Source organism: Cydia fagiglandana, chromosome 8, assembly GCF_963556715.1.
Source record: "Cydia fagiglandana chromosome 8, ilCydFagi1.1, whole genome shotgun sequence".
Lineage (NCBI taxonomy): Eukaryota > Metazoa > Arthropoda > Insecta > Lepidoptera > Tortricidae > Cydia > Cydia fagiglandana.
Genome location: NC_085939.1, coordinates 11,314,995 through 11,338,776, shown reverse-complemented (window position 1 = coordinate 11,338,776; position 23,782 = coordinate 11,314,995). Strand labels below are relative to the sequence as shown.

The 23,782-nt window shown below is 37.3% G+C and overlaps 2 protein-coding genes across 4 annotated transcripts in view; both read left to right on the top strand.

Moving 5' to 3' along the window:
- The window catches only part of LOC134666760 (sorting nexin lst-4), a 217,687-nt gene extending 200,625 nt beyond the window's left edge, over positions 1 to 17,062 (top strand). The window contains exons 2-3 of one of the 3 annotated variants that reach the window (XM_063524036.1): positions 14,258 to 14,308; positions 15,021 to 17,061. In XM_063524036.1, the coding sequence (XP_063380106.1) occupies positions 15,037 to 16,686 (1,650 nt within the window). In that variant the 5' untranslated portion in view covers positions 14,258 to 14,308; positions 15,021 to 15,036 and the 3' untranslated portion in view covers positions 16,687 to 17,061. Of the gene's footprint in view, positions 1 to 14,167; positions 14,313 to 15,020 lie in introns of those variants that run through there. The other 2 variants (XM_063524035.1, XM_063524039.1) reach the window with 2 other exon arrangements.
- LOC134666813 (CD151 antigen-like) overlaps positions 1 to 23,782 on the top strand; it is a 213,423-nt gene that overhangs the window by 179,513 nt on the left and 10,128 nt on the right. Inside the window, exons 3-5 of the mRNA XM_063524110.1 lie at positions 17,455 to 17,654; positions 19,081 to 19,272; positions 21,984 to 22,157. Of these exons, the coding sequence (XP_063380180.1) occupies positions 17,514 to 17,654; positions 19,081 to 19,272; positions 21,984 to 22,157 (507 nt within the window). The 5' untranslated portion in view covers positions 17,455 to 17,513. The remainder of the gene's footprint in view (positions 1 to 17,454; positions 17,655 to 19,080; positions 19,273 to 21,983; positions 22,158 to 23,782) is intronic.

Sequence of the window (23,782 nt, the reverse complement as noted above, 5' to 3'; positions counted from 1 at the left end):
TCTCGCTGAGCTTCGCTGAAACTACTTTTAAACATAAATTACTGAGTTAATGGCCTTATCAAGGGTCATATAACCTTTACCTTTCTTTAGTTAAGAATTATTTGTTTTACAAGGGGGAAACGTTGTTGTTTAACCCCTATATAGTAGTGGACCGTATAATGGACGTGGAACCAGTAATGGGACAAACAAACATAATTCCTCTAAAATAAGTATCTAAAAGTAGTTTATAAACACTGGCTGTATATTATCATAAATAAGAGTCCTAGAGCTGTTTCAGTTTGAAGTTTTATTAAATTTGGTTGTTTTTTAAGAAATCGGCGTCAACCTAAAAGTTTTCGTGTCACTGAAAAAAAATACCACTACGAATTCTTAACAACTTCGCTAAGAGAGGTGAGTTAATTTATTAAATTTTAATTAATTAATACTTGATGAAAACTAGAATGTGTTTTGTTAATTGCATTTACCATGAGATAAGGTATACAACACACTATGTTGTGACTCCACAGATGTAAAAAAATAGTGGTATTTGGCCCAATCCCATTATAGGAGCTGTAAAACTGCGTACCTCCTATGATGGGACAAATGACAGAATGATGCTTGCTATGCCATAATTTCATGTTTAAACAATACAGAAGTAAAATGTAGTTAAGAAATATGTCAATCAGGAGGTATTCTCGAACTTCGGATAAATTAATATCGTTTTTCCAAACTTTTATTTAACTTGCCCTGTTAGTTAATGTGGGTCCAATCTTGGTAGCTGAATTTGAGCCACTTTTCGATTTCCGATTCAGTTGAAATTTTGTGTAAGTACGTAATTAAGTATGCAAATCGGATGATAATGCAATATTATGATAACATGGACCTGATCTGATGATGGAGACAGGAGGTGGCCATGGGAACTTTATCGCATTAAACCCTAACTAATTGTGTTAGGGTACTCGTATATTAGAATTGTCTCGATGGATCTAATACAATATAATTGGCTGTGGAAAGAAAAATACATTCAGCGATAAAAGCTTATACCAAAAATTGTTTTATTTTGCCGTAATTTATTCCCCATTTCAATATTTTATACTGATAGAGCAATGTCCATTATAGGGGGCCCATTACTGGATCCACGTCCATTACGGGGGTCCATGACTGGAGAAAAAGAGCATAGTTTTAATTTGTTAAATATGTGGAAACTAATTGCTGCTTCTTTCATACAACACGCCTAAAACATGAAAGACGGATAGGGCTTTCATCTTTTAACACGCTAAGCGGTATTAGACCATTGACATGCATAAGGGAAATATCATAAATACTCCAAATTTCCTCTTAAATGTCCCATGACTGGTGCTGTTACTATATAGTACCTATCTAATATTGACACCCGACCAAGCTAAAGATTCCTAATTCGGAAAGTGGAATCTTGAGCGCTACGAGGGTTTGAAAGCACGAGGTAAAGGTCTGGAATTAGAACTATATACGAGAAAATTGTAAATAGGTAGCCTACCTGCCTTCTCTAGCGTCATTATAATTCTTTTTGTTAGCGTAGCTCCGCTAAAGTGAGCAGAATTCATTGTTATAGCGGCCCACTATTCGCTTGGTACTCTGCATAATGGGTCGAAGTTTAGCAATAGTATTCAGACTTACATGAAAAGTCTCTCTAAAGGTCATGTTTTAAATGAGGTGAATACGACCCGCCCAGATAAGCCTTCACAGCCGTGCCGCTGTGAATGCTTTGCCTTTTACTATAGCTATCTTTTGTACCTCCAGTCGTAGTATTCAATTCATTTCTATTGATGTTTTGCCTCTTCATCGATAAAATCCTTTTATCTACTTATTGTTGCCTTTGTTTGAGTTTAAACCCGGAAGGAAAACTTTATGAATTTGTAAGATGCATTTCATTACTATGTAAAAACTAGTACCTACCTATGTCATAAGTAAGAACTCGCATCTAAATAATATGGTTAATTTGAAAGGAATCGTAATATAAAACCAGGCAAAATAGATTGACTAAGCATAATTAATAGTAGTTATTACCTATCCTATAGGTAGTATAGGTCGTTTTGTAAAAACTGAAATAAAATGCAACGTCTTTTGACCTTATTTTCATTTTCACGACAACATTTAAAGTATAGATATATAGGTACCGTCAGCAAAACTTTTAGGTTAGCACCCTACACGTAATAGTTTTGCTAACTATACATCTTAAGCCTTTATAAGGCGGAGGGAATATATTTCCCACCTGATTTTGAACTTTATTTCAAAGTAGTAGAGTTCAATTTTGCATAATTCCTGACACCCTTATGCCTTATAAAGGGTTAAGTCGTGAGCCTTTACTCGAGAAACATTATTGGCATAGAGCTGACCCCACCTTCGCGACAAGGCGTTCGATAGGTACCTATATAAAGTATTTCAATACTTCATGTAAACTACCGGTCGTGCAGGGACGAAGTTGTAACACTGGATGCCACGTTTCTCGAGTCGCAGCCAAACTCGTGATCCGGGCGGGATTACACGTCAAGTCCGCTATGCACGGCCTGCACGGGCTTAGAGAATATAACCAACGGAGTGGTCATTAACAGGCGCTCCCCTCTGTCGAAAAAAGGCGGCCAATGGTCAACCACATGTCAAACACATGTATGGACTGACGTTAATCTGACATGGCTATGTTGACGTTACGTATACATTTGATGTGCCCCTCCCCCGCAAAAAACGGCATACTATTTTGTACCGAAAATTATAGACATGGCGTCTCCGTTGGTTATATCCTCCAAGTGCATGGGGCAGAACACAATACATGTTTGAAACTGGTTGCATCGTAATCTAAATAACCGTGCCAATTTGATGTCGTTTCTATGGATTTCGTTTTGACGACGAAACAGTTTCAAATAACTAAAACCGTAGCTCGCGTATATATGTGTAAATGTACATAAGTTATATTGTAGTGATTACATGCATCCTAAGACTAATAGTGATTACATAACAAAAGTAGTTGAGAAAAGAGGTATCTCTCTATATGTAAAACAATTAGTGTAATGCATACATTGTTGTTCCATCCGCTACAATTGTGGCTGGCTGTACCACATTTACCATTCGACATCTTGAACTAAATCTCAATCTTATAGAATCTCTAGCTTAACTTATGAATTTTTCTGAAACCACTTAAAACTGTAGGTTTCAATATCCGTCCATAAATTATGCCGAATTCAGGCTCTCAGCGATTATTATAAAATCAATTAGCAGAGCTTCATCAAACTCCGCATTATTAGTTATAAGACAATCACAAAATGATTATTTTTCTCATCAATCTCCGTCCGAGAATCCGAGGCCTGAGTGCCCGAATATAAGAGCTCGTAGAAGGCTCGCCTGCCGAGTGATTTTTTTAAGCGATTTATTGAACGATCCCCGCTTGACAATGGCCGGAGATTTCGCCTCTTGACGCTTCAATTAAAATAACAGATTATTAATGAAAACTTTTTTACTAATTGAATTAATAAAAAGGTTTAAAAATGTATGTATACATAATCTGCTTAAACTATAACACTAGTCAGAAAAAAACTAGGTGCCGTACTCCATTTAGATTTATTGCCATTGCCTTGGAAAGTTGGAAACTCGTCTGAGATAAAATTAAATCGACACAAAAGAAAAATCTAGCTTTGACAACGCTCGGGCATTTATACAGATGCAAATTGTAGCATTTGCTTTACAATTTTATAGCAATTTACTACTTTTAAACTTGTCACGAAGCCAGGCTTGCGAAGTACCTAAACTTGAAAAGCTGTTTTATGATCTGAAGTCAGAAATTAAAATTAAATTCTCGCTATCTTCGTAGCTCTGTCAAAGTCTTCTCGAGGTCTAGATCGTTGATTCTACCGTCAAGCAATTTGTTACAAGGTTCTAAATAGCTAAATTAGACGGCGATGGCGGTGCGGCCCTGCTGTAAACTTACACACGCTCAACTTGTAAACTTCAGTTCGGAGTGCACTCAATTAAGCCGCGACTCAGCGTTTCGCTGCTCAATGCAACTTTGGAAACTTATGTTGCAATGTTTGTAAGACGTGTTATGCGGGTTAAAAGAGTAAAGGCGATTGGTCGACGAAGCGTAGTTTGTTTGACACTAAATAAATGATAATTCTATAAATTTTGTTCATGGCGCGGCGGCGTCTGCATAAAGGCATAAAGTGAATCGTGACCGGCTATGCGCTTGGTTAGTCTACCACAGAATTACCACTTTGTATTTTAGAAATGAAATGAAAAATATTAAAGATAAACAAATCTCGTATAATCTTCCATCAATATTTTTTGTTCCGATTGCCCGTGCCACCTAATAGGTTCTATTGCTGTCTGAAGTTTCGTCTTTTTTTGCTTGCATGTAGTTCCATTAAACCGCATTTACTTATTCAAGCTCCGGTTTGCCAGGTGATTGAAAAAACACGTCAACTCAGATAGGTATGTCGGTACCTTAAACTCGATCGAAAGAATCTAAAGGGATAATTAAGTTTATAGTTTTTAGTTATGTCTATAGTTTGGTCGTAGAACACGGAATTTGGACACGTTGGGAGTATAATGAATAAAACACGCGGATTGATGTTGCATGCGCAAAATTGCAATTGCACCGACGGGTTCGAAAAACATACCTCTATCTATAGAAATACTGTAAAACGGCCAGTTACTCAGCGTGATAGCTTTTACGTCATGAAAAACCGATCCATTTTTACAAAACGTACCTACATATTTTAAATCACAAAAATACATCACAGCCAGTGGAAAAAGTTCCGCGAAATCAAATACCATGGTAATAAGTAATCTGAACGTAAAAAAAATCTCTTTCATTTTTTCAAATTGGAATACGACAAAAAACTCGTTGAAAAGTAAACGAGTAGGTAAATTAATGAGCGGGATGGAAATCGTTATTGAATAATTCATAAAATCCTTCCGCTTAGCATTCGGACTCAAGCCGTCAAAAACAAAATGGAAATCAACGTCACTTTGTATTAGTCTTTTAAATCTTCGGCTGAATTACAAAACCGATAATAATCCCAATTCCCGATGAAGCCAAGTCTGCTGTATATACAACGCCAAGCTACCTAATGTCTAATGTCTCAATTACCAAATTAAGAATAGTACATTTCGATGCTAGTGCGGAAAGTATGTCATTACTTCACGAGTACCGAGATATCTTGCCACGAGCCGCAGGCGAGTGGCAAGACTCGGGACGAGTGAAGAATGACATTTCCGCACGTGTATCGAACGACGTTTTTTAATACAGTTGCGAAAAAATAAGAAAAACATTGTTAATCGTACACTAAACAAAAGTGGTAACAGTGACAGCTCGGTTAGACGTCGTCTTTAAGTATATTATATCTATGGGCGTTTGACAGCTATTCCGTTCCATTCAGTCAACTTATTAAGAACGGAATTTTCAATATTGAATATTAAAAATTAAACGTGTTATAATGATGAAGAGGTAAGTAATTAAATATGAAATATGTAATTTTTTTCGTATTCTTACATTAACGGTTGGTTTTTATGCTGATTACGACGTTTAAAGGAAACTAATATTAACACTCATCAATAAGTAGTCGTGAATTGGAACAAGTATAAATTTAAAAAAATTGGAAAAGTAAAAAGCACTAGTTCGAGATAACCAACTTTCCGCACGCTAAACAGCTACGTAAAGTAGCACTTTTTGAGCAACTGTATTAAAAATTATATTTTTGTCCTCTTCGATTCTTAGAAGAAAAACGTATTAGGTTTTTTGATAATATGTGTGTAAATTTATCTAATTTGATTAACAGACTTCTTAATTCACAAGTTGGCATTGTGTGCTACCAACGAGGTATTGAAAAATAACTGCCTTTGATCTACGGTGTTGCCAACTTTACTTGTTTTGTCTGTTTCCGGTTTCCTTTAATCGGCATGGAAGCTGAGTCAGTAGTGTTTTGGCATTTCCCAAGAGATAATATCCCGCTTACATAAAATAATGCATTTAACTGTCGAGAAACTTTTAATACAACTGCTCAAAAAGGGGCTTAGAGTAGTAATATTAGTTAAATTCTGTGGCTTAGAAACGGGCTGTTAAGCGTTCGCAGACTTCTATTTTGCGAACTAGTGCTTTTTACTTTTCCAAGTTTTAATATTTTTTTTTGTATCTGATCGTAATTCTAACTAACCTACACAATTAGGTACACAATTTCATCTGTAACAGATAGTTTTAGCTAGCGAACATCCTAAAGCACAAATCATATAAAACTAGTCCTAAAGTCAATTAAAAATCAAACATCGAATAGGTCGTTTCCACAGACTTAAATATACCCTAGATGAAGCAAATGTCACGATTTGTATTGAAACCAAGCGTGCCGACTTTTTACCACCTACTGTGACGTCACAGCCGCAATTTAGTGATGGGAAATCCTAACCGATTCAAAGACACCAACGCCCCTCTGCCCCGCTACGAATCAACTGTCTTGCTCATACTCATAGATTTTATATCTGCGGTCTCGCTCGCTCACTCCCCGCTCCCCCGCGAACCACGCCAAAAATCACAAATCGATTGTCATGAATGACATCGATTTTGTGACAGACGAATGAACAGACGAAAAGCTTCTTCCCAACTTTTCCCTTCAATGAAACTAGTATTTTCAAAATCTATGACTGGATCATGTGGAAAACAAAAATGATGAAAGTTTTTTTAACACAATAGAAATTTATAAACATACTAAACGTATAAACATGTAATCGTATAGGCAGTGCCGGATTTACACATTTGCCGCCTGTAGGCTATGCCGATTTTGCCGCCCCTATCCGCCTAGCTTATAGGTTTTTTAAAGTACTTTCCTATCAGAGGCGTTTAATTTTATAGTACAACACCATGGCCTTATTAAAATGCATATAAAGTGACGTCACTAATGTCACATTCTAGATACAGATTTATATGGGCTGTTTTTGTGACTCAATGACGATGCGACCTCGTTATATTTGCCTGATCTGATCGGTGACCCGTGGGTACCGCTGGGTTTTGGCCATTGAGAATCAAGGTGAGGCATTGGCAGTCAGGCTGGATATAGCTAAGGAGTTCGGTCGGGTCTGGCATCGAGTCTGCTCGAGGGACTATGCTATACAAATGAATCACTAGCTTTTTGGCCAGTAGACGCATATGAGCCGTATAGTAGACGGAAGCTGCTCCGATAGTGTGGACATTAGCGCTGGCGTTCCACTAGGTTCTGTGCTATCATTGCTGCATATAAATGATAATGCAGATTGCAGAGAGGGCAGTAGTAGGGATACGTATAACACAGGCCGTGCCAATATCCCTCATTCTGTGTTGCTGAAAAGTCATGAAAGGCTTGTATCTGGTATCGAGAGCACTTTATCGATCCTGAGTTTCGGCATGGGATCGGAACCATTTAGTGAGATTCAATACCACGAAGACACAAGAATCGACGACCAGCCCAAACTCGACACAATATAGTCCGATGGGTCACAAAAAATGTAGTTAGTAAAACGAAAGCGCGAGCGTAGCGAGCGCGAAATTTTTTCGAGAAAATAGTAAGTAGGTACAATTTTAGGGTACCGTACTTCAAAAGGAAAAAAAAATCGTATCCATAATACCACGAAGACAGAAGAATCGACGACTATCCTAAACTCACAATGTAGTCAGATGGTGGTCAGATAGGTCACAAATACTGTAGGTAATTAGATAAAAACGAAATTTGTTCGAGAAAATGGTAGGTAGATACATTTTTAGGGTTCCGTATAGTTCAAAAGGAAAAAAAACGGAACCCATATAGGATTTCTTTGTTGGCCGTCTGTCTGTCTCAATATAAAGGGTCTTGACATGACAGAGGGCGGTAAAATCGCCAAATAATGCTTGTTATTTAAATTTTACAAATAAATTCTGGTCGACCCTATCTGAACAGCACATAAAATATATTTTTTGACCCAAATTTGCCGCCCCCTAAAATCTGCCGCCCTAGGCTTCAGCCTACTCAGCCTAGTGGTAAATCCGGCACTGCGTATAGGTATGTTCAAATTGCCCTCATTTTTAAAGGTGTGTAAAATTAGGACGTTTTTTTTAATCAATAACTGCTGAAACATTTTTTATAATAGTTATCATTCATCTGTCCGATATCGATTAAAATCGTTTATTAGAAGCGATCGGTAGAACGAACAACACTAGTCGCTAAATTTGACAGACGAATGATAAATGGGCTGTACCCCGAAGTCATAGCTATGCGCGACAGTATCGCTGTTCCGATATTCATCGACTCTTTAACACACAACGTCAGATCAAACGCTCAAAGCAAACGCGCAATGTAATGTAAATATAGTTTTGTAACGTTAATCTGTAGTTACTTAGGTACATTATTGCAAACATAACCTGAAATACTTAAAAAATTGTTTAAAATGAATTCACGCATAATATCATTTTAAAATTACTTACCTGTGATAGGAAATATGTCCTTGCCCTTGAGTGCTTGCAATTTTTGGGCTGTTGCAGTTAATTGTCACGCAACGAGGCTTTTTTTAATTTTTTACGGACTATCGGCTGCTACAACTGACGTGCGTGGACTGTCAATAGCGACGGCCAACCTCGACGCTTGGTCAGAGTTCGGACACGCGAAGTAGATGCATTTGCGTCATCTAGGGTATATTCAAGTCTGTGGTCGTTTCCAACTGAAAAAGTTACATAAAACCCAATCACATTATTTTAATACTGGCACGAAAACAAAATATAATAGAAACTTTATTATAACATATATAACATAACAAACAAAGAGGCTTATTCTGATTGTAATAACTGGTTATGAATCTGCAAGCCTATTATGGATCGCTTTATCCACATTTATCCACGTGATAAAACAACTGTCACTTTTTAACTCTGCGGGATAGAAAGAGACGGAATCCGTTTTATCACGCTGTCACGTAGACAAATACGACCATCATATCCGTACTGATCTGTATTTATTATGGATATGTGATGGCTGTCGACAGTGTCATTTGTTCAACCTAAAACATGGCTGTTGACAGCTGATAGATCATATCAAAAACAAATGCGAATCAAATTCAAATCCAGTTATTACAATCAGAATAAGTCTCAAAGTCGCGAACCCCGCACAAAATAAGAAATCAATGAGAATGCCATCATCCATCCGGAACCGTGGGCGCGGCAACATTTACCATAAAATCTCTTTTGTTGATTAAGCTACTTATGCAAATTAAACCTCTCGAAGGAAAATCTCGCCCTTTCATTTCGAGAAATTTCACTTCGGCCAATTCGCCATTAGCCGAGACGAAAAATGGTTGATAATTTATTTTAATCTCCATGATAGATTATTTTATAAATGATATCCAGAAGTTAACTCCATGTATTCTGACGATCACTGTACTGTACATGTATGTATACCCACAATAAATACAAATACATAACTAGTTCATGTTTTATTATATTGCGTTGCGTACTTTCACTTTTATTTGAAAAATTGAGAAATATTTCAAACAAAAAACCGGACCATTCCCGGCGGACCGGACTCGCCCACTGAGGGTTCCGTACGAATTTAACCTTTTACATTTTTTATTTTGATTTTGTACAATTTTATAGATTCTTCCCTGTACCTACTCGTACTTGTAGTGTGCCTACTTCTTGCCTTGCCATTCATATTCTAGGTCAACGGGAAGTACCCTCTACGAGTATAACTTTTGATTCCCTTTGGAGTGTCGAAACGAAATACATGGGTCAAACAGATCACTGTGTTACGTTCTTTCCTGTAGACATATACAAGAGTTAAGGGCTATAAAGGTTAATTTTCTTATTTAACCCTTACCCACGTAAAAAGGTCCTCCTTTTATTTACAGAACTATGATAAAATCATTACTTACATGCCCACAAGCTGTTAACTATTGCCCACAGGAGAGAAAAATGTACAGTTTGCGCGAACAAGCTAGTTTTCTCTAGTTAGGATGGATAGCATTCGAGACAATAGTGTACATTACTATGCCATATGTCAAAGTCACCAGCAACATTCATTAATCATTTCGATAACTGCAGAGCGGAAAAGGGTCAAATCGTTTATATGCTTCCTACTCAATTCAACAAACAATATATTCGAAAATCTGGATTTTTTTTCTGTGCTTTCCTATATCTTGAATTCCTCAAGTAAACTCTTTGAATACACTACGCTGAACTTAAAATAGCAGAACCGTCAAAAGGATTTCGTGAATGCGCTCTAAAGTCTCTCTGCTGCAGACATTTTGAAGTTTATCTTTTGCCGAGTGTAGCATTAATGGCATTATTAAGACCAAATGGGACCACCGCTTCTCCATACAAACGTTATCCGTTTGTAACATAGTCCCCATTTTCCTCTCTGGATTTGATATACATTAACCATAACTATGCCCCTTCGTTTCATTTTTAATGTATTATTATAAAAGCGTTTAAAAAATTGTATGGAATTTGTTTTCGCTTTTAACTTTTACAATACTTTATCAAAAATCGATAGATAAGTCAAACGTTTAAATAATTCAAAAACATGATATCCGTGATCCCGGGCAGGCACAGCCATCTTGCTCACGCTTATACTCAGTGAAAGAGAGAGAATAATCTGAACCCACGGGGCCTTAAATAAATTAATAGAGGTAATTTTGTGCAATGTTTTTCAGTAAAGCTATTTTTTACAATGAACAAAAATGTAGGTAAAGCTGGAAATGCAACTAAATTCTGTATGAGCTTTTGTTAGTTCAAAATATTTTCCTCGTTTGCCTAATTTTTAAAGCGCTAACGAACGAATGTCTAATGAAATAATGAGGGATGAGGGACCCCTAATGAGAAGATGAATAATTTATTATCTGCGTAGAAACATCCAAATGACTTGCAAAAAGTATTACGAATCGACTGAGAGAATCTAATGGAGTACTTATGCGTATGTACGGGTACATTAATACCTACAACAACATACATGCGACAAGTTTAAATTTAAATAATTATACAGGGATATAAAATATAAACAAACGGCTTGACGGAACTGAGTAAATGACAAGTAAATTATACTGAGTTTTCGGCGCCCCAGGTAAAATTAACCCTCCCGAGAATCACGCGAGATCCACCTTCATTCCCGACATCGTATACACTGTTCGGTGACCATAAAGAAGTGGAATTTCAAAGCCGCAGAGAACCCTTAGAGAAGCCGTTATACGCGCCGAGCACAAGGCTCAGTCGAGAGCCCCGAGCGACGCGTCGAATAACTCTCGCGGCCAAGATTTACGCGGCACACTAAACCCTCTGCTCATTTAAAATTCACACAAAGGCCAGACTTTAATTAGTTTCCTTTATAAGCAGAACTGAAATTAGATTCTGACCAACTTTATATTTATTATCTCAACTTAACAAAAGAGTTTTTAAAGCGGAAATGCAAACGCATCGGGGGAAATTAAACCCCGATGGAAATTGAGATTTTCATTCGTTTTCCTTTATTCCGGAGATATGCGGCAAAATCTCCTTTAGCGGTCGTAAATAATTTCACAAGAGATTTGTGGATGTCGACGCTGAAATTTCTAACACCAGCCGAAAGCGTTTGGTCTAAATTGAACTAGTGTAATGGACCATTAGGTTGGAGCATCCGCATTTGGCAACCGCTGTCTCTTGAATGTAGTTCGACGGGATTTGTGACATTGCTGCATTGGCATTAAGCATTATTTGGCATTATCTATGTTTTTGATACCTACTGTATATAGAAAGGCAGTGTTTCCTTAACTACAACAGCATTCAAATTTTATAGGTATATATAATCTTATTTTTATTGATACTCGTAGTAGATAGATTCACTGCAAGTTTGATTGACGAAATATAATCTGCACCGATCTCTCCAACAACTTTTGTATAGCAAATAGGTACAATTAATTATATCTCGTCTATATTTTCGTCACCTTTCTCTGATCAATAAAAGAAAAATCAAAGAACTATAAACTGAAATAGATGTCATGTATTAAAGAAAAAGTGACGAAGCCCTCCAGTGGTGTAGGACGGATTCGAACCGCCGGGTTCAAAGAACTTGTTTATTTGTGGAAAGAATTACAATATTCACGTAACGGTAACAAGAAAATCCCGGATTTATCGCTTCAATCCCGACCACGAGGAAAGTAACATAGACACTTTAATTAGATTTTTTTTAAGTTCAAATTATTGCCAACAGGGCTATTTTATCTCTCCTCCATTGGGCGATGACATTATAAGCCAAGTAAAACTTTATCGCTTACCTTGCGAAGAGATATGGTGGGATTAGATTCTTTGAACTTTCAATTCACTCTTATATATTCTCACTTCCGGGAAATGAGGGAGGTAATAAATCCGATATTTATTTTAGCTCAAGAAGCAAATATAGGTATCTCACAAGTTATTGCGGTGATCTAGTTAGACGCTTTTTACCAAGTAGCGAGCAGTAGATTCGTGCTTGCACCTCCTATACCCTTACGGGATTACGGTATAACGAGAGAAATGGTGCTGCCATCTACACAACTAGCAACTAGCTATTGTTCGTCCTTTGATGTTGTTGCAATCACGATTCGATTAATTTTCGCCCGGTCGCGCGCCCGGTTCGGAGGATTTCGCCCGGTTCGGAGTTAAGTGCTCCTCTATCGACTGTGTGATTGGCAAGAACCAATCTGGGATTAAACTGGAACCTCCTGCACTTACATAATATAATATATCACTACTTGTCCAACTAGCCCTGGCCACGGCTGCACCCGCGTGGGATTCAGACTGCATCATCAATCATCACCCCTTTCCCAACAGAATGTGTATTTCAAGAAATTGAGCTGCCTGTCTACTTCTGATTACCTATTACTTAGACATTGCACATCTTCTACAATTAGTTAATACTCTTTGCTAATAGGCATATTAGGCATACCGGGCATACCTATATAATTATCCCGTAGTGATAACAAATTTTGCTACAGTAAGTAGGTAGATATTTTTATGATGGATTGCTGTTTGGCAACAGTACGTGCGCGAGTAATCCTATACAAAGCCGCACTTAGATACGTACAAATAAATAAATAAAATAAAATAAAAATTGTTTATTTCACTTTTTTTTTAACAATCCATATTTGTGTTAGTCTACTTATATCTAAACTTAAAAACTACATGTTAAGTAAATATGTGTGAATACTTACATAATTAAATTACAATTACTAAGTACAATTTACCCATGAAATATTTGTCAAGTCAAGCCCTCAGGCTCCTTTGTCAAGTCAAGCCATCAGGTCCCTAAGCCCCCTAAGGACCCCAAAAGCCACCCCGGATCAACTACGGCCTAACTTACCTACAAACCTGGAAAAGTTTGAGGTTGAAGAGTAGCCTACCTACACCGATGTAAGTACAAAGTAAAAAACCATGAAGCCAACTGCCGCATCTTTTGACAAACTTTTCGGGCAAATTAGGACAATTTAAGGCCGTTCCCTAAGCCAGAAATGTAAAAATACCCCAATAATTATCCTATTTTTCTAAGAAACGTTGATATTTGTAGACGTGGGAAAAATAAATATAATTCTTGATTATATTATCTTCAATAACACAGCTTTCGATACACGATTCATAACACTTCGCTCGATACAATTTAATCCCAAAGTAACATCCAATTCGAATTTATACTCCAACTTTACTTGTTTCTTTACTTTACCTACGATATTTTCCAGCGAAATCATGATGCTCGGGTTTCCGTTGGAGCCTAAGTTCAGGTAGTTCTTTAGGTACTGTCTTTGAATAACTTTAATGCAATATTTAGAAGCAACAAAAAAATATTTAATGAATTATGAAATTAGTGTTCTTTCAGTAATAATATAATTACAGGAATAATTTGTCACTTAAGACAAAGCAGAACCATCTACAACTATATAATGTAACTAAAGTTTGTTGAATAAAGCGCCATCTCACGGTTCTGTTTTGAACTCCAATGTAATTAAGTAGGTTCTCAATGCTCACAAACAAGTCGTGATTCTAATTTGCTTTTGTAATTTGTTAAATTAAGTTAAACCTAAAATTATTCGTGTTATTAATTTATCTATTTAAGTTTATTATATTATTTCGTATTCTAGATTCTAATAAATATGGCAGTTATTACAAAACGTGGCTTCCTATTGTTGTTTGAAATTATACCACAGTATCCACCAATAGCAACCTGTTTACTTTAATCTAACCTGCCACATAATCGGGAATCGAGAACGCGCTACGTCAAAAAACAAGTTCTTCGGAATCTGTCAATCCGATGACTGTACATGTACATTCAGTGTATCCGCCTTGAAATTAATCAGTTTATAGTGAATAAAAGTAAGTAAATGAGTTTATTATTGGTGTAAATATGCATATGACTGTATGTGAATGTGAATATGTGTATCGTTTGCATTATGAGGAACTATTGATTTCATTTCGTACTGCTCTTTAGTTACACATTCACGTCATTGATTTTCATTACAAAAATACGTTATCTTGCTTTGTTCTATTTCTTTTCTAAAGATATTACAATAATGGGTGATATATAGGCGCACTGACTTCCTTCGGCGCAGTGGTGTAGTTGGTAGCTACAATAAAATGAATTTTACGCATTGACAATCACAATAAGGTTGAACTTAACGCAATTATTTGGTGGTTTCCTCTGTTATTGTGTTTATGCATAAAAGAAAGCGTTTTAGAATGTCATTAGCCCACTTCTCTAAGTCTCAGATTAGTTGTTTTATTGGGTGAAGTAGTTTTAGTCAATTGCTATTATGTGATCTGCTTAATTGGGATAGTTATGAAAATGTGTCAGGCCGCCCCGCCGCCGCGCGCCCAGCGACGCCCTAATTTATATTTCCAACTCGCTCCCACATCCACCATATCCATGCTATTTAAGATATGTTTATCACAATATGTGCATACTTCCTACTTTTCTAGATAACACTGATAAGATAGTGTACATACATGTATCTAACTAAGCATGTGAATTTCAACTGTTTGATATACTTAGGATTTGATGCAATAATCTCTTTCAAAATTGTTGTAGGTAAGGCGGCTTCAACATGGCCCAAGTACAAGCATTATATGACTTCACTGGTGAACCAGGCACCACTGAGATGTCCATCACCGCAGGAGAAGTGCTGACACTGCTGAACACGGAAATCGGTGAAGGCTGGTGGGAAGGCCAGAATGCTCATGGTCAGACAGGCCTCTTTCCGGCCGCTTATGTGAAAAAGCTGGATGACCCAGTATCCACACAAACTAAAACCGCTCCAGCCGCACCAAGGTATGACCAAGCAAATGATGACTGGAGTGACACTAACTACCAACGCAACCCTTCACAAGAAGATGGTTGGGATGATGACTGGGATGATGATACATACTCTGAAATTGGTCCTAGTGCACAGCAACAGAAACAGTATAGCCATCAGACACCCCTGGCACCTCTTCCTGGCATGCCCATTAACGAGTACAATCAGAATATTGATGATACTGCATCTACCTTCAACGCAACAGTAGGAACTGTAAGAAAAAATAAATTTGCACCATCATCAAAAGTTAGTGGTGAAAGCTACCTTCTGGCAACTCTTAATGTGGAAGTGCCTGACTCTGAAAAGGTATACATAGTACAAAATGAAGAAGGATATGTGTGGTCTCCTATCACTCAACCCTACTATGTCACTGTGGCTTCTCCAAAAAAGGAGTCAAAATTCAAAGGAATAAAAAGTTTCATTGCATACCAATTAACTCCTTCATTTAATAATATTCAAGTGTCCAGAAGGTATAAACACTTTGACTGGCTTCATGAAAGATTGCAGGAGAAATTCACACTCATCCCTATCCCACCTCTGCCCGACAAGCAGATCTCCGGCAGGTATGATGAGCAGCTAATTGAGCGTAGAAGAGTACAGCTACAAGAGTTTGTAGACTGGATGTGCAAGCATCCTGTGCTCTCCAAATGTGAAGTCTGGCAACACTTCCTCACATGCACCGATGAGAAGCGCTGGAAAGCTGGCAAAAGACAGGCAGAGAAAGATATTTTGATAGGCCTCAATTACTGCATATCACTAGTCGTCCCAGAAAAAGCTTTGTTACAGTCCCAAGTAGACCAGATAACAGAACAGTCCCACACTTTTTTTGCTAGTATGGATTCGTCTGTCAAATTTCTTACAAATATGAGTGTTGCACAAAGCAAAAAATTCCAGAGTCAGTATAAGATTGATTGTCAGAAAGTGGGAGAAGCATTTTACAATTTGGGTAATGCACTTAGTTTGGATGAAGGATCAGTAGTTTCTACCTCCAAACTGACATCTGCTATAAAAATGACTGGTGGAGCTTACATAGAGATTGGTAGAATGTATGATGAGCAACCTAAATATGATTGGGACCCATTAGGTGACAAATTCCACCTATACAAAGGTATCGTCGGCAGCTTCCCCGATGCGTTAGCCAATCACAAGGGAGCAGTCGCAAAGAAACGTGAATGCGAAAAACTTACTGCAGAACACAAAATGGAAGTTGCGCAGCTCAATGAAGTATTAAGAAGGACTGATGTTATTTCATATGCGCTTCTTGCCGAGATCAATCATTTTAAAGCAGAAAGGACAATAGACTTGAAGGCCACGATGCAAAAATTCTTGACACAACAGATCACATTTTACAAAAAGATTGTTGATAAGTTAGAGAGCACATTGCAGCAGTTTGATGATTAGGATCATTCTTGGGTTGAACGTAAAAAATAATTGCATACATAAAGTTCTAAGAACTTTATCATTTTGTTCATAATATACAATACAAACTACAAGTATTAAATGTTTGTAGAAATGCATTTGTTACGGATAATCCAAAGGAATGGTGCGAAATTAAAATTAAGTGAATTAATGATTTTTTAATGTATTGAATGTGATGCAATTGTGGACTGAACTAACTATAATATCTGTATGGTAAATCAATTGAGTTTTTTTTGTATATATAACTATTAAAGTTAATTATTTTATATAATGATTTGTGATGTGATATTTTTTATCAATTTATGTATACCAATTTCATACTGTACTGAATTGCTACGAATCAATTATTTTGAGACATATTTTGTATCTAATCTAATTTTTGTATCAATTATTTTGAGACATATTTTGTATCTAATCTAATTTTTGTATCAATTATTTTGAGACATATTTTGTATCTAAGTATTGTATTATATCCCATTCCATTTGTAAGTTAGTATAGGGTTCTAATAAAAATGTAATTTGTTCACTCTTGTTTAAATGTCTCGTCCAATAAGCTTACTTTACGGAAGCCACAGAAACTCTTATACCTACCTCGAATCGCTTAATACTATTAAGCCACGGCATAAGATCGCCGAAACATATTCTAGTAAGTACGTAAATTAGATAAACAATTGTAAATTTGATGAACAAAAATTTTATATTAGGTTACTGATATTTATAATACTTAATGAAGTGTCTCCTTTTTTTCAGGTGAAGACGACGAGACCATGACCAGTGGAAGGTGAGGGCGCCGTAACTGACCAGTAATCATGGCAGAAGAGAAGAAGAAAGATGGAACCGAACTCTTAAGCAAAAAGAAGAAGGTCAAACCGCGAAAATCCAGGGACGCAGACTGCTGTAGTGTAAATTTTCTAAAATGTGTTCTGCACATATTCAATGTGGTATTTTTGGTAAGTTGGCTTTTAATTTTTACATACACTTGTGGACAAATTTAGAGGAACACAAAAAAAAAAGTTCAACAACTATTAAATAATTAATCTTATTTTTATAATTTTGAAATGACTTTAGATGCTGTAATCCAGTAACCTTTTTCTTTGTCATTCCTCTAAATTAGTTCATGAGAATATAGTCTGTCAATCCATTTCCGTCAGTAGAAAAAAAAAGGGCAAATTTAAAAAATGTAAGCGCGTAGGGTTATCGTCCCATAGTAAATTTTAATTTAGCGCCTTTTTTACTGACAAAGCTGTTTAATTAGGTACATAGGGGAGAAGTAGCATGAAGTTGAAGGAGCCATGTTTAGAAAGAGCCACTTGCATCAGGTATTTCGGCAGTTTCAGAGCAAATTATGCAAATATGTTGTGGGTGACGGAAATTCAGAGTGTTGTATACCGAAATAATGCACTACTACTAAGTTGCTCTTTCAAATCCTGGCACCAATCCAAAGTCCAGTGTTACAAAAATCAACATTTTTTTTTAATATTTTCGAATACTCAATAAGTACCTAGTTTATTTTTTCTCGGATTAAACAGTACCCTTTATCGACAGGACCCTATTTTGTTTAAAGTCAGACCGTAAAAAGTCTGCAGCGATTTTTATAGCCTACGCAGTGCAAGTGTCATTTTAAACGTCAAACTTCTATGAAATTATGACGTATACATAACACTTACACTGCGTGGGCTATCAAATCTGTGCGACTATAGATAAATTACTGACACTTAGTATTCTTGGTAACTCGTGTGAGGTAGCCTAACCTAATTATTTAGATAAAGAAAAAACTGAAAAACAGTCGTTGAACGTTTCATAACTATCCCAATACTAGGGTACCTACACCTACTGCATGAACCCCACCCACAGTTATGCTATCTCACGCAGAAATAAAACACTTATTGCCCAACGGTTTACCACATTATTGTGAAGTTATCTCAGAGTTATCTTAATGAATTCTTTCATTTGCCTAATATTGTCACGCACACACAATCTGATAATTGTAAACGCGATCAAAAATGCTGTGCTTAATACTCCTATACATAAAGGGTGAAGTATAATTAAATGAACGTTTCTAATCATTTTGGCATGTGCTAACTCGTGGGTTTTTATATGAAAGCATTATACCTGCGATGAAAGGGTCTTGCGACGTAGCATTGTTTTAAGTCAAACAGTCTGAAAACAGATAAATATTGTTTTATTACCATTAAATACCACCACCACCACCGACCTGTGTATTGGTGGATGGACCGTTATCCACCAATACACAGGTGCACTGCGGTGCGACGACCTGAGTACCTAATTTAAAAAAAGTAGGAAGCTGTTTTAATCGGATACAGGCGCGCGCTGTAAGTACAAAACAAAATCAAAGACTAACATCCTCATGTACAGTTTGCAGGCATAGGCGTGCTATGTGTCGGCGCGTGGACGGTGTCGTCGCGGCACCGCTACGTGCCGCTGCTGCCGTCGCCGACGTACCCCGCCATAGCGTATCTGCTGATCGCCGCCGGGGCCGCCGGCCTGCCGCTGGCCGCGCTTGGCTGCTGCGGCCTCAAGACTGAGAACAGAACCAGTTTACTCTGTGTAAGTACATGACGACCACGTAACTGTTGATCGCTGCCTGCTTATGGTCCGCCGGTCTACTGCTCGACAAAGTATGTACTTTCTACTTGTCAAATATGTACAGGATAATACCGTTGTAGAATGTGTCGCAACTTTGACCGCTTTTTACCGATAAACTCGAGAATACATTCCAAAGATCCTGAGAAATTCGAAATATTTGGCCTACAGGGACGCAGTGGTAAAACTTACGAGAGTAATATTCAACCGTAATATTCAAAAGTTACAAGTTATTGCAAACTTTTTTTCGTCCACTCTTTTAATGCTGCAAATATTTTGGCACTTGTAACTCGCGACTTAAAATATTAATCAGATACAACGTTAGTTACAGATGGTTTTAATCCATATCATACCGAATGTTAAACAAGATAAAGTCGATATTTAAATTAAAACACGCCGTCCTATCGTAAGATGCTTGTAGGTATTGCTTGTAATAATAATAATGACTTTATGATTACAACAACAATTTAAAAAATAAAATTTATTATAAATCTATCTGTCAATCACCAACTAAAGATGACACACTGCCTCATTTACGATGAGTCAAATCATACGTAATTCATTTCACAACCTTAGCGGTTGTGAGCCTGACCTTTGACTCAGTTGATAATCAATTGACCTTCGAGTTCATCCTTTGTTTTTTAGGCGGTGATACGTTAACACATTCACTGCCAAGAACACGTAGGTATGTGTGTTAATTTAGTACTGGAAACGGGGCGCCCGGCACCGAAAGTGTTAACAAACGCCTTGTAAACATCAAATAAACGGTGATGTAATTTGGAATCGTTCCAAATTGTGATAAAATTAACTATGTAATGTACCTAACATCGTTATGATCGTATAGAAAAATGTCATTTTCGCTAGAAATATTTATCACGGGCCACGAATACTTCGACAAACATAATACCTACTCGTATGTATATTAAAATTCAATCTTGATTAGATTTATTTGAAGCAGTAGGTGATTGTTGCTTTCCGTCTATTGTTTGGCTAGCTCAGAGCAGGTCGCCAAACTTCATTTCACCCAAAAAATCACGGATAAAAGAATGAGCGCGCCGCGCTCTCAAAAAATTAACACTAAGGACAACATTTTGATTTTCCTAGAACTTAACTGCAGTTGGTTCTTCTTCTCAAAAGTTTGACGACCCTTGGGCTAGCTGATCGGAGAAGGAACCCGTTATAATCGACGTAATATCTTAACCCAAAAAAGGGAGGCCTTGTCCAGAGCCTCTAATACTCCCATAATATGCACTGAAATATTTGCTTAATTAATCAATACCCTCGTTGATTGCGTATTTCGATAGTTTACTTGCAGCAAAACTGCAGGCTACTCTTCCTACTTGTAGATCATTTGAGGCCACAAATAACACATAAGGTACCTACACTTAGTTTCTAAAAAGTGTTTTATTAATCAGGAGTTGGAATTTATATTATAAAGTTCTAAACGGTAGCTGACTGGTGCACTGGGTAGCTAACTGGGCGGTGATGTATTATTCTATGTATAAATAAATATAATAGTACATTATTGCAGAGGCCGGGAAAGGGCAATTCGTGGATGAGTTTCGATTTTGTCGGACGACGCGAAGCGGAGTCCGACAAAGAAGACGAATCCACGAATTGCTATTCCTGCCGAGGCATATATAGTGCTTTTCTCCAAACATGCGAGGAAAGAAGCTAAAATAATAATTATTTAACCATCAAGCATCACTCAAATCAAACCTTCACATCCAAAATGTCAAAAACAATTTCCCTCTTTAATTATTTTTTAAAAGTTAAAGTTACAAACTTATTCTGCCATTCAGTATTCGTTCATTCAATATAATTGTGCAATATAGTTGGTCAAACCAACTTTTCAGTCAGTAAGAACCAAGAAAACTATACCCAACCTTTTCTTTTGGGTGCTAGTACTAGTGTAAGACAAAGATAGTATGATTCTCTTTGTCTATGTTTGAAATGAGAAAGTCCTTTGACAAACTATATAAGCTTTATGAACAACGGATGAGATATAAAAAAAATATAAAAATAATCTTTGATTTTATTAAGCAGTATTCGCACGATCATACACGTGAAATGATAGCTGATCGGGTCGTGTAGAAGCGGCTCGCGGCAATAATAATTGGCCGTTTGCGTTTTTTATTATTAAAAAGTAAAAAACACTACAGTAATAAGTTATTACTGTAGTGTTTTTTTACTTCCCGTCCGCTAGAACAGGACAGCGATGGTTTGATGTTTTTTAATTAGAGTTTGACATTAACGAAGAACTTCCCGTAGTATTTTTGCTACAGTAAGGTGAACATTTCCGAGCATATTGGAGAAAAATAGTTTTAATCTCAAAACTCCACCACCGCGCAACTTGTTTACTAACCGCCTGGACGATGCGAGACCTCGCATGCGAGTTTCATTACATTGCGGTGTTTGATCGGTCGGTTGAATTGGACGTCACCAGCAGTCCGCAATGTACAGTCGCCATCAGATATATCAGAGCGGCCAAGGTGTTCAAAAATATCAGAACACGCCTCTATTGTCAAGGCATTAGAGTGCGCGTTCAGATATTGTGAACACCTTGGCCGCTCCGATATATCTGATGGCGACTGTAACTAAAATCGCATGCGAGTTCGCTCGCCGTCTAAATCAGCCCTTAATGATAGACCTTTCCTTGTTTGTTATGATTGCAGTACACATACTTCCTGCTGATAACGTTCTTCCTGGAGGCGGGCGCGGGCGCGCTGGCCTACTACTACGAGGTGGAGGTGGAGCCCGAGCTCAAGGCGGGGCTCAACAGCACCTTCGTCAGCAACTACGCGCTTGACACGGTCGTCACGGACGCGGTGGACCGCATGCAGACTGAAGTAAGCATTTTGAGCCTTTGAGCGAGTCCATTCGCGCGGTGTCACCCGCGAGTTCCTGATACACTAGAGCTACATACGGCTCTCGAGCGTAAATCGCTTGAAACACGCCGGACTCTCTAGTCGAGCACCTGGACAGGCTCTTAGGTTACATTCGGGTTGCGACTGCGGCAGCGTTAGTAACGCGTTACACACAGCGTTAGTAGCGGTCGGTTGCAGCAAACCGTCTGCCACCGTTAAGAGGGCGTAGAGGAGGGTAAATTTTCAGATTCTGTCAAATTACCCCATTTCACACACAAACGCAGCTCACGCACACTACTTCAATTTACTGGGACAGGTCAGTGACCCCTAATGTTTTTTTAAAGGTGCTGTTTCGAGTTTAGTGTTAACTACTGACCTTCTTTGAGGAATTTAAACTGTCAAAGCTTTCCTTTGTGAGAAGACAGAGAAATAACATTTTTTATATATAGCTTTCCTTGTTTGTTCATGCCATGTCATAGGTATGTGACGTATTAGGTAATGGCTGCTATTTAACTGATCACCAGATTTAATAAAATTTAATACCAAAAAAATCTACTTTACCACCCTAAAATAATGAATGATCACCAAAATGATAACACCATTTTAATGTGAAATGATTACCAATTTTAATACATTTTACTATCCTATTAAAGGAAATGACACCAAATTAATCATTATTAACCCAAAAATTGTAAATAATTATCAAATTTCAAACCCCAATTTAATGTCAATTGATAACCAAATTTTTACATCGTGCTATCCTATTAAATAAAATGACACCAAAATAATCATTGTATACCCAAAAATAGTAAATGACCACCAAAATTAGAACTCCATTTTAATGTAAAATTATAACCAAATTTTTAAATCTTGCTATCCTATTAAAGCAAAGCAAAATTTTCTAGTAGCATTTCGTTTCTGTATGGGTTGCAGTTCAAACCTAACCTAACCCACTTTTCTAGTAACATTTCGTTTCTGTAAGGTTCGCAGTTCTAACCTAACCTAACTCACTTTTCTAGTAACATTTCGTTTCTGTAAGGTTCGCAGTTCAAACCTAACCTAACCCACTTTTCTAGTAGAATTTCGTTTCTGTGTGGGTCGGAGTTCAAACCTAACCTAACCCACTTTTCTAGTAGCATTTCGTTTCTGTAAGGGACACAGTTCAAACCTAACCTAACCCACTTTTCTAGTAGCATTTCGTTTCTGTAAGGGTCGCAGTTCAAACCTAACCTAACCCACTTTTCTAGTAGCATTTCTTTTCTGTAAGGGTCGCAGTTCAAACCTAACCTAACCCACTTTTTAACCGACTTCCAAATCCCAAAGGAGGAGGTTATCAATTCGGTTGTATGTTTTTTTTTTCTTTTTTTTTTTATGTTTGTTACTCCATATCTCCGTCATTACTGGACCGATTTTGAAAATTCTTTTTTTGATTGAATGTATATGCATACAGATTGGTCCCGTTTCTGTCAAAACCCAGTTCTGATGATGGGTTCCATGAGGAATCGAGGGAACTCCTCAAATCTTAAAGGCATACATTTAGTGATTTTTGGGTTTTTATCATCAAATCAAGCATATACATCCAAAAAAGTGACATTTGATGAAGTGGA